Raw genomic sequence first — 15851 nt, 5'->3', positions numbered from 1 at the left:
GTTTCATCATGATGGTGCTGAGGCTGAAGGTAAAGCAAAGTGCCTGTCAGGGTGTTGGCGTCTTCACAAAGCACACAGAACAAGGGTCACGTTTTCCAGTTACATTTGACATTTAGGGCCAGATGTATAATGAAGGCCTTTTGCGATTCGGAAATAGCGATTTTAGAGAAATCGCTATTTCCGACTCACAAAATGGCATGTTTCACATTTGCGAATCGGTAATAGCGATATCTTAAAAATCGTAAATGCTATTACCGAATCGCAAATTGCGATACCGGCCCCATTCGCACCTATGGGCCTGTTGGCCCATATCTGCAAATTTTTTGCATTTCCAAAATTGCGATTTCTTAACCAGAAATCGCAATTTTGGAAATGCAAAACCCCAGGGTGCTGGGGGCCTTAGGCCCCCTCTGCTGCATCCCAAAATTATTTTTGGGAACATGTAAGGTGCACACATGCCAAAAGGGTATGTGTGCTTTACATGTACATTTTGAAAATGCATTTTTAAATTTTGCACATGGTTACCACCAGGTTGAACCTGGTGGTAAATAGCGATTCCTAAATGCCCAAATCGTATTTAGGAATGGCTTCATACATGTGGTAAGAAATCGCAAATAAGGAATCCTTATTTGCGATTTCTTATTTAGTGAGTCGCATTTTGCGACTCTCTAAACAGGATCGCAATTTTAAGGAATCGCTATCTTAGCGATTCCTTAAAATTGCGTTCAGAATGTCTTTCTTACATTCTGAACTGGCTTTTTGCATTCGCAAACTGGCATTCGCACCGTTTGCGAATGCAAAAAAAACTTGATGCATCTGGCCCTTAGTGTAAATGTGTGTGAAGAGGATGCACAGAGGTCATAATATTTAGAAGGCAAAAGCAAAAGGAAATAAATTGCTTATATGTGAATGAGTGCAATGTATGTTTGGGGTGGTAAAATGAGGGAGATGCAGGGAGTGCATTCAGGGGAGAGTGAAAAGAGGGTGCTGAAGAGGAGAGGGGAGTTGAAAATGTGAAGATGGATGAGATGTGAAGAGAAATAGGGCAAACATATCTAACATTAAAGAACAAATAACTGAATGCCCTACTCCTTCCGCAGGCCTCAACAATATTTAATTTATAATCTCACAATTTCAGAATTGAAACATTTTCAATGTTAATTATTTATAACTAATCATTGTTGTTACACATTTATCTTCCACAGCTAACAACCATTGACAAAGCCAACTGTACTGACAGGCTTTACGTGATGTCAATTGTTGTGTTATATTTCTGGATGCAATAACATCTCATTTTGCATTTTCCCTTTTAGAGAGCCCCCACTTTTTTCATCCCACTTAAAGACCTGTCTGCACATATTTCTGTATGACTGGTTGCAGCCAGCAGTTGTGTGTGCTTCCTGATGCCTGGTTAAAACATATTCTTCCAAAGTTGATGTCGCATGGAGTGCAAGACAGTGGGTAAACACACACATTAAAGGGCCTGAAGTTGTTTGCACATTAAAGTAAAGGGTGAACGTATTAATGCAGTAAGATATGTGTTTAATATTTCAAGACTATACATTCCCACTGTTTTATAAACCTTGCTTTCTCACTAAATTTATCTCCTTTCAAATGGACCACTTGTCAATCTTTTTTCTATTTTTTCTTGTGTGGAGGACCCACCCTAGACCCCACGTTTGTCCACTGAGCTTGCTTGCTACATAAAAGTCGTACCCAGACTATTACGCCCCACCACTTTCAAATGCCACCAGCCGCCACTGGAAAAAAACAAGGCACAGAAGAGACAAGTAAACCAAACTCAGACCCCGAGGAAGGACAGTCTCACGGGTTTTACTTACAGTGAGCATCGAGGAACGTCAGCACCTCTCCAGTCGCCACGCTGGCCCCCAGCAGGCGCGCGGTGATTAACCCCTTCCTCTCCTTCTGCCGCACCACTCTCACAATCCCGAACTGCTTCACATAGGTGTCCAGCATGTCCTTCAAGTACACTGCAGCACAGGATAAAAAGAAACAGGGTGTGAGGGGAAGGCAGACGCGCGAGGAGTAATTCAGCAAAGGGCATCAGAGCAACATCGTGATGTGCAATGAATCTGTGTATGGGCCTGGATTGTGCCAAGGTCTGTGGGGTCATCACATGGGATGGAAATGCTGCAAGTGGCTCAGCACCAATGGGAATTACGGAGGCCACACTTCCAGGATTTATTAGCTCTTAATAGGGGACTTCAAGAGATGCAGCGCCCCAGATTTACTAGTATGGCCTGAACGTATAGAAGAACCCCTCTGCACAAGGCAGCAGGTAACGCGTGCCATTCTGCCTCGTCAGTAACATGAACCTTGGGTTTACGGGCAAAGGGCGGAAGGAGTGCATGCCTTGATGCACTTACTCCACAGAGAGACTCGGAGAACGTAAGACGTGAAGGAAATGTACAGTTAAAGCTTAAAAATCGCTCACAAATCCCCAGGGAATTATTTTCAGGATGCATTTTGGTGGCCCATACAGAAGGGTGGCAATCCAGGGCATGGTACAATAATGAATACAACGTATTTACCAGTTCTTGCTGTAACATTTTCGTCTTGTTTTGTGTGCTTTTTTAAATGAATCTTCCCGTTCTGCAACTCTTCAAATGCTAGCCCCAGCATCATCAGGATTACTAAGCCTTTGCTCTTGCAGAGGGAAGGGTAAACTGAGGCGTTTGTTTCTGAGAACAATGCCTTAGTTATGTATGGTGCCCCTCTTGGGTTTGTACAACACAGACATCCTTCCTCTCCATGTCCTCTCTTAGGAGACTCATCTCTCATCTGAAACACACATTCGCCTTCTACCAGGTAGGCCACTCTCACTCGTATTCTGCAGCCAGCACTCTAATGGTTGGTGGTGGTCTAGGCCACGCCTTCTTTCATCTATCTATCTATCTATGCCATTGCCCTCAATGACAGATTCTGTAACTTTCTACCAATTAACCTTCACTCGTGTCTTTCCTTCCTTTAAAACATCTTCAAAAAAAGTGTGAGCTGGCTTCGATCTACCGCGGCGGTTTGACTTGGCTGCAACCAGGTTAATAGAATTATGCAATCACACGGCCATGGATATTTTCACATAATTACATATTTTCCACATAATCTACCATCTGCAGCGTAATCTAGAGATTTTAGCAAAAAAAGTTTGTTTCTAGCTCAAGCAGTTCAAAAGTTATTAAAAACACAGCAACAGATGTTGCTGCGCAGTGGAAGGCCTTTTGCACGTATTGACCTTTCTCTTGCCTATTGCTATATTTTGGTGTTAAAATAGTACTAATAAGGGTGCACCCAATGCCCCGACAGTGCTAACAAGTGTAAAAAGTACAAAACAATGAGGTAATTGTATCAAACAAATGTGCCACATTAGGCAACACGATTTGCCTTTTCTTGCCACAAAATTTACTCAACCCTGCTGCATAATTTGGCCCTCGCCTGCCGCATAATACCAGTGGCCCTGGTCACAACTAATTCTTACATCATAACATGCTAGTTTATATATCATTAGCATATTATTAGCAGCGACTCTGGGTAAGAGCCTCCTCATCTTAATGGTCAGACCACTCAGCGTTCACCTTGAAATACATGCCAGCCTATTCATCTCCATCACCTCAACAGCCACAGCTGTCCAAAAGAAGTTGTTCAACAGACATAAGCTCCGCCCTGAATTCACATTTCATTTGGCTAAAACCATGATTAACACTTTAGTCCACGATTAGTTGGACAGTCCTCAACCTCACCCACCTCCTTACCCCCGTTTAAAGCTCATTTAACCTCTGGGTATTCTTCTGTGCTTCTCGCCTCACGTACCACTCAGTTTGAAATGAGTCCTCAGCCCAGAATCCTGCTATATCTCCAAATGTCTCCTACTCCTTCTATCCCAACATTGCCTCACTACCACTAAAATACACTTATGCCACTACTGAATTACAGACCTTCAAACCCACACTGTCGAATCACCTCAAAGCCCTTTTATTGGATTGCTCCCCCAACACCACCTCCAAGGCCCAAGGGCATCTTTTTAATTGCCCAACTTAAACCATCCCTCAAGAATCACATTTCCACCTACATCAAGATGTCCAGGAGCTCCTCAGCAGTCAACCCATGTTGCTGCGCAGTGGAAGGCCTTTGCAGTTAACCAAAGCAGTACCAACCAACCTGTATGGACTTTTTGCCCCACACTGTTCCACTAACCTCACCTTATTCTGTGCAATCGGAGTTTTTGCGGGACTATTCGACTGGGCTCCCATGTACTCCAGTTGGGGTTGAACTCACTGACTGTAATAAATTTAAAGTATAACAAGGTATGTTTAAAACACATAACCCAAAGGGCTTGTTTGCTAGTGCAGGAAGTGGATGGGGGTAAATACAGGTGAATAGCACCCAGTATGAGCAGGGTGGCAAGCGTTCCTGGATAATTAAGGAAATGTCCACAAAGGAGCTGAGGGAGAGGGACTGCAGACCCATGCACTTTATTCAGTGCATTTACAAAAGTGACAAATGAGTACAAGCAGGAGCCAGCAGCCAGTGGAAGGACACTAGACACAGACAGGAAGTTGTACTTGCTCTATGCTCCATGGTAGGGACGCACAAAGAAGCCCCTGGCGAAAGCCAAGATGAGGAGGAGGCAGTGCCCAACAAGAAGCAAGGTAACAAGAGTGAAATAGGAGCCAAGTAATGGTAAGTAAGGAACTGACTCTAAACTCCTTCCTTTGTTTACAAGAGATTTTGCAAGCACAGCACAAGCTCTGTGCAGACAAAACCTAAAAAACATTTAAGTGACAACAGTGGCAGGTCTTTTTTGGAATTAAATAATTTCAAGGCAAAGAATAAGACTTTAAACAAAGGAGTGAGCTAATTAAAAAGTGTTTTTTTTCTCTTTAATGAAGGGTTTATAAATTTCATCTTGTAATGTGTTGTGCCGATTGGAGGGGGTGGTGGTTGGAAATACAAAGAATACAAGGAGGTGGTTCTGGAGCTTGCGATTCCCATTCAAACTGCAATAGAGTAGCTGAATATTTAAAAAAAAAAAACTGGACGAAGTTGAACAACATTTGGCACGCAAGCAAAGTGGTGGGGGGTGCATCTTTTGCTGTAAACGTGTTCTGCAATTTCTTAAGTAGTCACAACAGAATATTATAAGAACATGGGGGCAGTTGGATTTGTGAACAGTTTGTGAATTAAAATAAGAATCTGAATTTATACTCTAAAAATCTAAATGGTTGAGAAGGGCCGATTATTTTAGCTCCATCTGCCTTTGTCATGAATGCTGTGGACAAAAAAGTGAGACATGGTGGGGGGTATGGGTGGCACATCGCAACCCGGACCCCTATGAAAAGGCTGGACAATGTGAAGAGTATAGTAATATTACTTTACATTTGCCCGCTGTATGTGAAATCCATTTTAGGGTCACAAACCAATAGGGACATATTTTCTTTCTCTGTCAGATGTAGGGTGTTGTGGCAATAATTTACACATCCCATTACCCTTCCACCAACACTTCTGAAACGTTTGCACAAGGCTTTTAGTAAAACATATTTGTAACAATATTTGATCTAGGAAAGTGGGTCATACATTAGTCAACGGGAACAAATTAGAGGGCACGGATGCACTGACTGGCATCACAGAGAGCGAGGACCTCTATACCATGGTGAGCAGAGTCTTGAGACCGTTTAGGTGCAGGAATGTAGGGAGCGCCTCACACCGCTCCATAGACCTGGCAATGCTTATAGTTTGTAGGTCGACTGCCATACACTGGAAAGCCACCATGCTACCCGGGTTGAGACTCTGGTGCACAGAGACACTTGTGTGGGGCAGGGCCGAATCAGTGGTGCTGACGAGAGAGGAGACCAGAGGGCTGCGCAAAACTCCCATAGCAGCTAACAGGGAAACATTGATAAAGGAAGGACAGACGTTCCAGGAGGGGCTCCCGGCACAAGAATGAGGTTCTCACCCAGCTGATAAAAGGCACTAGATTCCGGGGGATGCCGCCTTGTTCCCCCTTGTCCCAGGCTAGATTGCTTCAGTAGTGGGGGATATGCTGTGCAAGGGTGCCGAGGTACGGGACCATATTTCCTAGGATCAGAGATGTTTTCGAGAACAAGGGTGGGCATACGCAGTGTGTGGACATGTGATGGGAGGGACTGCTACCCCTTCTTCAATTCCCTTTGCTTGAGACTGCAACTGTCATGGCATATTGTTTATTATGTTCTAGTTCTTAATCTACTGAACTGATCACTCCTGTTAGACCGGATGTAACACAATGTATTTGAAGGGACCATGGTGGGGTCGCAAAGCATTGATATGTACCACTGATCTGCACGATCGATATAAACTATATGGTGATACTAGGAAACCCAATAATGATGGTTAAAGAAAAACAAACAGGAAAGAATTACAGTGTACATCCCAAAAGCTATATTTTCAATTAAAATTCTTACTGGAAAGTCTTGAAAAGAGATACAAAACAGATGCCTAAAGTTCAAGCCCAGCAGATGCTGTATAAGGTGTTTTTGTGAAAAGCGTACCGTATCCAAGAAAGGTGTATGTTCTTCGTGACTGTTGAGACAAGAAGAGTCACTTGCATGGTAGGAGACATGAATACCTCCCCTGAATGCCCCGACTGCTGTGATAGCTGGATCCTTGGTAGACATTTCAGATCATAAACGAACAAGATCATGCATGTTCCCTATGACTTAGGCCTGTCTCACGGATTGGGGTCTGAGTAGATTTGGGGCTTGGAGGCGCACACCACAGGCTGCCTTCATAATAGTGAAGGGCTTCCGTACTTACCGGGAGCAGAGTAGCACGAGCGCTGTGGTGGCAGACCGACCAATCCAGCATTATGGCCAGGCCTCCTAACCTGTGTCATGGGAGTGGGGGCTACTGTCCCACTCATAAGTTCCACTGCTGTTTGCTCAGCTCAACCTCGGCCTACATCTATGAAGAAGTGGGAATGGGGTATGCAAGTTTGTGTGCACCGTGCTGGTATGTGTGGTAGCCTGTGAAAGCTACAGCACAATCAGACAACGTGTGCAAGTTTGTGTGCACCGTGCTGGTATGTGTGGGAGCCTGTGAAAGCTACAGCACAATCAGACAACGTGTGCAAGTTTGTGTGCATGTGCCGGCAAGTGGTATGGCACAAGGAAGGGCTACAAGTGTGTCTGCGTGCAGCACTAACGATGTATAGGTGTATGTTGGGGGTATAGTGTATGAGGGCCTGTGGTTTACCTGTTGGGAAGCCCCGGGCCTGCTGAAGGAACTTGTTAAAGTAGAGGAGCCCCCCAGAGAGATTTGTAGATTGCTGTATTCCTGAGAGCTATGCGGGACACAGACTGGATGAAGGAAGAGACAGGCTCTTCAGTACACTTCTCTTTGATTCTAAAAGAGGTTACTGGTGAAAGGGGCACCGACACATCTCAGGAAGGGCGGGGGGGAGGGGGGGGGGCTGACTGAAGATTCATAAAAATAGAGCTGGACGCATTCGTAACCCTTTGATGCACCTTACTGAGGCTGACATCCAGGTGCGATCCTATAGTCACTCTCGTGGCCTGTGTTTGGGGCTAGCAAGGATGGAGACACTCCTGCTGTGATAGATTGCACTCTGGAGTAAGAGCACAAAAGAAGAGTGTGATATGGCAGATGAGATATATATATATATATATATATATATATCATGTTTTGCATTAATCTGACAGTAACACAACATGCAAACTTCACTTGCAGAATAGAATAATTTTATTCATCCTAATACTGACATTAGCTAATGCAGGCCTGCATTTTAAAATAGGTAACATTGATTGCCATCTTTGCTGTAACACGTATGTTTTATTTCTAAGCAAGCTAAACTTCACTACTGTTAAACACCGTGTTCCCTTTCTTACTATCTCATGAGAAGAAACGTTTTCGGTTTGCTGTAATGATTGTGGGATGTTTTAATAGAGTATTCAAGAAGGCACCTGCATTGTGCTAATGGATTTATACATTTTATCTAGTTACTGATAGTGCAAGTTTGAAGGACCCAACTAGGACCTCGTTAGTGAGAAAACCTTGAGAATCTGTTGACTAGGCAAATGTAGCATCTTGTTTTAACCTGATTGGACAGCTTTTCTGGCAACAATGTGAAGGTATGTGAAAGGTTAGAATTGTGCTTTTAACACACTGCAGTGCAGAGCTGAGCTGAACAGATGCTGATTACCTTAGCCTTGACAGAGGTATGGCAGGCTTCAGACTTTTTCTTTGAGGCATCCTTATACTGGAGTATTTTCTGGTCTAGAAGGCTTTAAAGCTTTCATATGCATATCAACTGCATAACATTTGAGGCATATGCATTCTGATTATCATTTGCTATTAACTGAATTGATTTTTGGCTTCTGTAAACCATTAACTTTTAATATATGTTCATGGTTTGAAACTGAATTTTCTCTGTCATTTATGTGGAGAATAATGTGCTTTACATATTATCAAATGTATTTAAATTGTTGACCAGGCTTAGTCTTGGAAATTTGATCCATTAGAGTATCTCTTTATGATCCCTGAAATATTGCACAAAGCTAAGTACTAACAAGTAGGCAGTTCGATGGGGCAACATCCAGAACATCAACCTCAACAAAAAAGGACACTAAACAACATTTGTGTATGGAAATGGATTTCAAAGATGGGAGCTTCAGACTCCCAAGTTGTCAAACTGAAGTTGTACATCATCGTGCAGAAGCTCAGTATGAGTTCTGTCGGCTGTGACCAAGACTGAGAGTCTGCCAGTCTCCTCCGCTCGGTGAGGAGAGAACCAAGGACGCTTGCATGGAGCCGGGCACACCAGCTTCTGCCTGACTCATGACAAAAAGACACTGTGAGCAGAAGGAGATTGCCTGGAGTGAGTGGGGTCCTGCTGCTATTCTGCTGAGGGGATCCTGGGAGAGGTGTGAGCTTCTAGTCCGTTGGGACCACCACACCCTTTGGGTCATCCGCTCATATATGTGAAATAAGGCCCCCGTATGCCAGGTGGGGGCTGAAGTCAATCTAAAGCGACCACGCCCTGGTGCAGCTATGTGTTGAAAAATAGGCTGTCATCTTGTGCAGTGTTGTGACCCGAAGAGGGACACCAAAATTAAGTGAGTAGGTCACGACCTCCATATGCCAGGTGGGGGCTACGGTGAATTTTAAGGGCTGTCGCCCTGGAGCAGTGTGGCGACAAAGAAGGCTGTTGCCTTAAGTGCGTGGCTCATGGCCCCAATATGCCAGGTAGGGACGCGGTGAATATTAAGGGCTGTCACACCAATGCAGCACTGGTGTAAAGATAGGGCTGTCACCCCGTGCAGTGTTGTGACCTGAAAAGGAACGTCTGAGTGAGTGGAGCGCAACCCCTGTGTGCCAGGTGGGGTGAATGCGGAGGCAGCAGTGGGTCGATGACTCTAAACAGCATGCAACAGTGAACTCAGGGCTGCTACGTTGTCATCAGAACTCAAGTAGCAACCTCAGGTCTGTCATCAGAGACGGACTGTATTTACTATGACAAAGGAGGAACGCTGTGGAGGTCCAGACCCTATGCCAGTAACAACAAGACTACTGCTCCCATGGCCGCTAAACACTACTGGGCCTTCCATCACATCTCCAGCAGCAGGTAAGATTGCACTGTGAATTACCGCATCTTTGTGGGGGGGCTTGGGGGAAATTGCTCTGACAAGCACCAAAGGCCCCTTGACACTTTGAACTTTGAATAGCCACTGCATAACTTCCAAGACTCATTCTCCAGCGTGACCTAACTTGGATGTTGCTGCAAGAAAATGTGAAAAACCCCAGCCCATAGCTAGAAGAGCGGGACACTGCTGCCCTTGCTCATGGACAGTGCTAGAATACAGGCCTTAATAAAGTGCATTATTTAGTTTGAATCATACTTCACTTTGTGTGTATATAAATGCTACTATTTTTTATTTTTATTTTAATAAATCGAATATTTGGTTGGGGTTGCTGAACATACATTCAGCTGTGAGCCTGTGTTTCCCCTACACCTAGCTCCCCCGAGAAATCTTGGGCTGCTCGACTCGCACTAGCATTGACAGCCAAGTGCGAAAGGGGTACCTGGCCCAGTTGCTGGGAACCCATAGTTGGCCGGGCCCCGGAACATCGGAATTAGAAGGTCTCAACCCCCACTGTTGGGCCCAGTGACTCCTGCTTGCCTGATAACTTACGAAAGTTGTTCTAACAGAGGCCAAAACCATGTTCTATGCCAAGCAGGCAATTGGGCATGTGCACCAAGCACAGTGATGCTAAAAGCCACATCCTGTTCCTACTAAGCTCGACAGCACGCTGTGCTCTGCGGACATGGATGGCGGAGGTTCTGGGCACAGCATCTGGCTGAATGCCTCCGGGCACAGTCAAACCCTATGTTCAACGGGCACAGAGGGCACGGGAGGTTCAACGGGCACAGAGGGCAAGGGAGGTTCAACAGGGCACGACTGCAGGCCATAACCAGTGTTAAAGGACCTAACCAGCAGACTCTAGAGCCGGGGAGACTGGACAGAGTTTAAGGCTGAATACTCTATCCTTTCAGTTCTGGGCAGGAGGGATAAAGGTGACCAAGGTGCAGGCGAAGATTACCACTCCTAAAGAATTCAATGAAGGGAAAAAAAATATTCTTTTCTACCTAGGCCAGTAACTGATCAATGCAGTAAAAGGTTTTACTTGAAAAAAACTAAACTTGAAGGAACCTCATGTTTACCCGGCTGTGATCCATAGCCTCCAATCCACTGAACCCCAGTTAGCCACACTACAAGCCTCACCCGTCCAGAACACTGCAAATCACTGTACATGAGTTCATGACAAGTGAAATGAAATCATTCATGACATCACAGATCACGTCTCATTGCTACAACACAAGCATCATCCATGAGGTACTCGGTGTACTGATGGGGCCAATTACAACCTTTTCTGTATACATGTATGAAAATGTTGGCGTTTCTGTTGCCTTATAAGTACATTTAAGGTGCTGAAAGGAAATCTGTGGCTTGCGTCCGTAACTGCTGAGGTCTTTATTAACAATATGTCACTCACATCTGGTTGCAGACATTGGCACTTCAGTCAGAAATTGCCATATACTGGCCGTAAGGATATCAGTCACATGTGAGGGGAACTGCCTTTCCCCGCTGTATAAACTCTGTGGCCATATAGTAGCCAGCTATGCTTGTTTCCCATGGGAGGCCATGAGAGCGCACACGGCGCCTTATAGTTATGTATTAATTACATTTTTTGTGATTTTCTGGTTTTGGGAGTACCTATAATGTTGCTTAAATTTAGGTTTTAACGTGGAATATACACTTATAATCTATTAATTAACCCGACGCCAGTGGTGAAATAATACGGTGGATTTAGGAACAAGAGATGTGGGTGAGATGCTGACAGGAGACCCGAGAAGAGAGTTGCAATTTCACCTTTCACTTGGAGTGATTTGCTCACACAATTTGATCAAATCTCCTTGTTCAAGGATCCTGTAATGTTTCAGTCTGGTGTCATCGCAGACAATCTCGCCTCCTACATCAGACGTTGTAAAACAGACATTCCGTTTTACCTACTCATCCAAAAGCTAACAAGAAGTCACGCCTCCGGTGACGTCATTTTCAATAGTTTGTAACAGTTTTAAAGGTTGGGAAGAGTGCTTATTTTCCCAAAAGCTTCTCTAACTGGTTAAGCAGGATTCCTGGGCTCAGCCTCCCTCGCACGACCTGCTATTATTAGCGGAGCCCCAAGGCGCTTGCTTAGCAGCGAGGAATGTGTCAGAGGTGATTTTCAAACACAAAAACTAGTGCTCCTAAATGCATTGCTCTGGGCGTCCGGGCTCCCCAATGGGATGCGATTTCGCAATTCAGAACCTGATAGGGCGGATCCCTTTCGAAGGTGGGGATCCCTTCATCTCCAGCTTTGTCAATGCCTGCCACTGTTCATTGGCCACTGGAAGTGGAATTTTCTACTTAATTACGGATCTAAATAATTTGAACAGGATCCATCAATAGGCATAATTTGCAGATTTCGACCAAACAAATTTGTTTCTAGTTAATACGTTACTAACAACAATGTGCCAGACTTGGTATGGCTCAGCGCTAGACTCTTTCCAACAGGTAACTGATCACCCTTCAGTTGCTGACTGCTGCATTCTCATACTAAACTCAAAGTAATGGAGGAAAATACTTGCACCGACAATATTAATGAATATTAAAAAAGAGCTAAATAACACTATCCGGCAATGTCTGGCGCACAATTTACTCAACCCTGCCATATACCTTTGTCCTCTATGAGACATAATTCCAGGGACCCTACTTATGTCATATGTGTTTCATTCCCACAAAACAGCCTTTCTCCTTACTACTCCTAAATGCATCCACAGTAGAATCAAAAATTCTAGAAACAGAAGTCAGCACACCATATTCATCCCAGTCAATTCTGACTTTAGTCCTTTAATCCCAGTCCACCAGAAGCCGGCTCTTCTAAAGCCCCAGAACTTCAGGGGAGACTCTTAGAGACTTAAAGTGGACCAAGCAGAGGCCAAACAGCAGGGTCCAGTCCAGGCCCAGTTCCCACTGATCAGATGCAGGAAAAGGCCTCTTGTAGCTTGTTGTGTCACTGTTGATTAAAGGAGGGTAGCCTCATGACCCTTGTAATCCATTTTTTTGTCCTGGTAAAAGGGGAAGTAGGACCAATCCCTTAGGGATCTTCTCAGGTCCTGTCCTCTTCCGATGTTCCTCAGGTCCTGGAGTGTTCTGATCTTCCACAGGTCCAAGATTTATCCTGAGTGGGTGCCTGGAGATACCACATATATGCCAGGGATAACTTAGAGGGTAATGCCCTAATCAATGGGGTAAAAGTTCCTGAGGCCAACACTACCCACTTCGGACATTTTTAAGATGGCAGAAGTCTTGTCCTTGTTAAATTTGGGTTCTGTGGGCTGGGGGTGTGTTTTGGATGTTTACTATGGTAACGCTAGTGTCCTCCCCCATCTAACACAAGAATCCAGTTTGAAGCAGCTAGTGTACCCCCAATAAACACAGAAATAGAAGTCTTGTATGACAAAGCACAGTTTTCGAGCAACCAGACTGTCAATACACAAAATTTGTTTTGGCATTTTGTTTTCTGTCCCTTTCAAATGTGCATGCAGTGTCATATGTAAAAACCCATCAGATCTGTCAAGCAGGATTTGAGACTATTATATCAAAAAGGGTGCTCAAAGCCCCATCTAGCATAGTCTCTCAGGTTCTGAGGAGTCATCTCACCCATTAAGGTCAGCCTATTGTTTTCTCCAGGGAAGCACTTCTCACCTTTCAATTGCCAATCAGTGGTATTCAAATGAAAATTAATGGCTGGCAGAAGTGGGAGATCAAATGGAAATGTAGCATCCATCAACTTTAGGCAGGGAAATTGACTTTCTAAAATTATTTTGTCTTAAAGTTAATTAAAAATCTGACCACAATTCAATTGGATTTTTGCTATTAAAATAGTGATTTAATTGCTTTCCCATCTAGTCCCATTCCAGAGATATAGTATTAGATTTTACTCTGTACTCTGTTTCTTACTACATAGGACAGATGTCCTGCCACAGTTAAAAATAGCGTTAGGAATTTATAGGTTAGTTAAATATACTATTTAGAAGTATACCTATTTCGTCATGTTGAAAGGAGGAGTACTGGGACAACAACACTGGTTAGGATGGTTAAAGTGCAGAGTACCAAAGCCAGCAAAAAATGTAGGGCCCAGCAAAAGGTGAACAATAAAGGGTAAACACACAGAAAAGGTGGATTTCATACACCTGTCTTTGCTCATAGCTGGCAGTGTTCATAACTACACCAGGAATAGGTTAATGTCAAAATGAAAACTTTCTGCTGCAAAACTGTCCAGACTGTGTGGCTCAGGAAAGAAAGTTAAATTAGAGTCTAACGGACACAACTTCTGGAACCCCATCAGGAAATGAAATTGATCTACATACCGAGATCAGTTTGATCAGCACAGTCACAAAATATACTCACTAGACATACTTGGCTTAAGCAGGAGAAACGTATGCCCTCCTGTAAGCATTTCAGAAACTTGGTCCACAAATAACCCGCTCAAGGTATGGGATGCACCTATTTCTCAAGATAAGACATTCACCAAAAGAAACAAGCAGAAGGACTGGGGTCGGTCGCTGTAGAGCTCTCATGCACAAGCAGTGAACTCACAGTTCTTTCCCGCGATAGACCACTCACTGATCACGTTCCCACGATCACACGACGCCTAGCACAGGCAACTTAACACACAGCTTCCCCGCCCAGGTTAGAGAAGACAGAGCCAGTAAAACACTTAAACACATGCAAAGTGGTTCAGAAAGTGCAACCAACATTAAATAACCAGGAGACTGCTGATAAACATTGTACCTGCAAGATGGGTCAGTGAAGACTCTCTACTGATGTCTGCCACGATCTAATGGTCCTGAGTTTGAACCCAGATAAGAGACTCGGCCTTTCATCCTGCCGAAGTAGATTGAATACCATTGACGGGGGTGGGTTAGACACGTCTTTTATTTACAGCACTTAGAAATGGGTAAAGGCTCTATTAAAAAAAAAAATGGTAAGGTATCCAGAACGCAGGACACTGTCCCTGCTATCAAAACATTGAATGAAAGTGAATAATGAATCGTTCTGTGAGGCACTACCTAATAAGACAAGGATTATAAGGAAGTTCAAATTTATGGGGTAAAGCTCCCATAATGATGCAGATTCGATGGGATGCAAACTAGGCAGGAAAATACCCTACAGAGCTCTCAAAGAAAAATAACACAATGCGCTTATGCTAAGTGCTTGACATGTGTAACACCTTCTACGAGCTAAGCAATCTAGAATGCAACAACACTTTGAAACCTCTTATTTGAATGTAAAATAAAATAAAAAAATAAGAATCGAGAGAATAGGAATCTTCAGAATTCCCATCTGCCAATTTCTGAACCGCCTTTGGATGCCACCTTCAAACCATTTACAAACAGCGGAGGGTTGAGAAACTGTCAGACGGAGCTTAAGTCTCAAAATCGCCTCTGGAGTCTTGGCCTGCATCGTATGCTTCACATCACAGACCAAGTAACTGCTTCCAAGGCTGAGACAACAGCATCCGAAAGTTTTTCTCAGGCAATATTACCGCCCCTCTTCAATTAAACCAATGGCTGATCCTGAATTAGAGAATACTGTCAAATCTCCTTGCCCAATCAAATAAGAGATCTAACGACAGCGCCACAAATCTGTGGAACAGAAGCCACTCTATGGCAGGGTTCAGACCCATGACGAGAGCCCGTGCTGCGGTGACTGACTTTACAGAACCCTTTGATTGGCCTAGAAGAGGATCATCAGGCATCAGTAATCCACTTAAACCCACTCGTAGGTTATGGTGCACAACACATAGCATTGCTTAAAAGGCAGACTCATTTAGAGCCTAGCGGGCACCAGTCGGCCCACCACGTAGCCCCTGCTTTCCTGGCAGACCTGCCTACCAGACGGGGATTGTTGTGGCTCCATTGTAGTCGCCAGTGCGGTGGCTCTACCGAAGTCACTGAACTTTGCTGAGTAGCCATCATGTTTTTTTCAATAAACAAAGCAGTAGTTTGGGGATGTTGTCTCCCCATGCCTCTGGGTTATTGTATTATCTCCCTGCCCTGCACAGCATGCCCTGCACAGCAGTCCCTGGCAGAGAAATCTAGTGACAAACCCTGATCTACATAAAGTGGAGTGAATGTCACTATGACACCAGGCCAGAGGTTTACCAGCCGACTGGCTGTTCAGTGATTGAACCAGACCAGTACGACCCATTGATCTGCATCTGCCAGTAAA

At 44.3% G+C, this 15851-nt stretch overlaps 1 protein-coding gene across 1 annotated transcript in view; it reads right to left on the bottom strand.

The window, feature by feature from the left end:
* The window catches only part of GALNT6 (polypeptide N-acetylgalactosaminyltransferase 6), a 175518-nt gene that overhangs the window by 62361 nt on the left and 97306 nt on the right, over positions 1-15851 (bottom strand). The window contains exon 4 of the mRNA XM_069230890.1: positions 1842-1991. Coding sequence (XP_069086991.1) covers positions 1842-1991 — 150 coding nt within the window. The remainder of the gene's footprint in view (positions 1-1841; positions 1992-15851) is intronic.

The sequence above is a fragment of the Pleurodeles waltl genome, chromosome 4_2, assembly GCF_031143425.1.
Source record: "Pleurodeles waltl isolate 20211129_DDA chromosome 4_2, aPleWal1.hap1.20221129, whole genome shotgun sequence".
In the NCBI taxonomy this organism is placed as follows: Eukaryota; Metazoa; Chordata; class Amphibia; order Caudata; family Salamandridae; genus Pleurodeles; species Pleurodeles waltl.
This window is presented reverse-complemented; position numbering and strand designations above follow the sequence as displayed.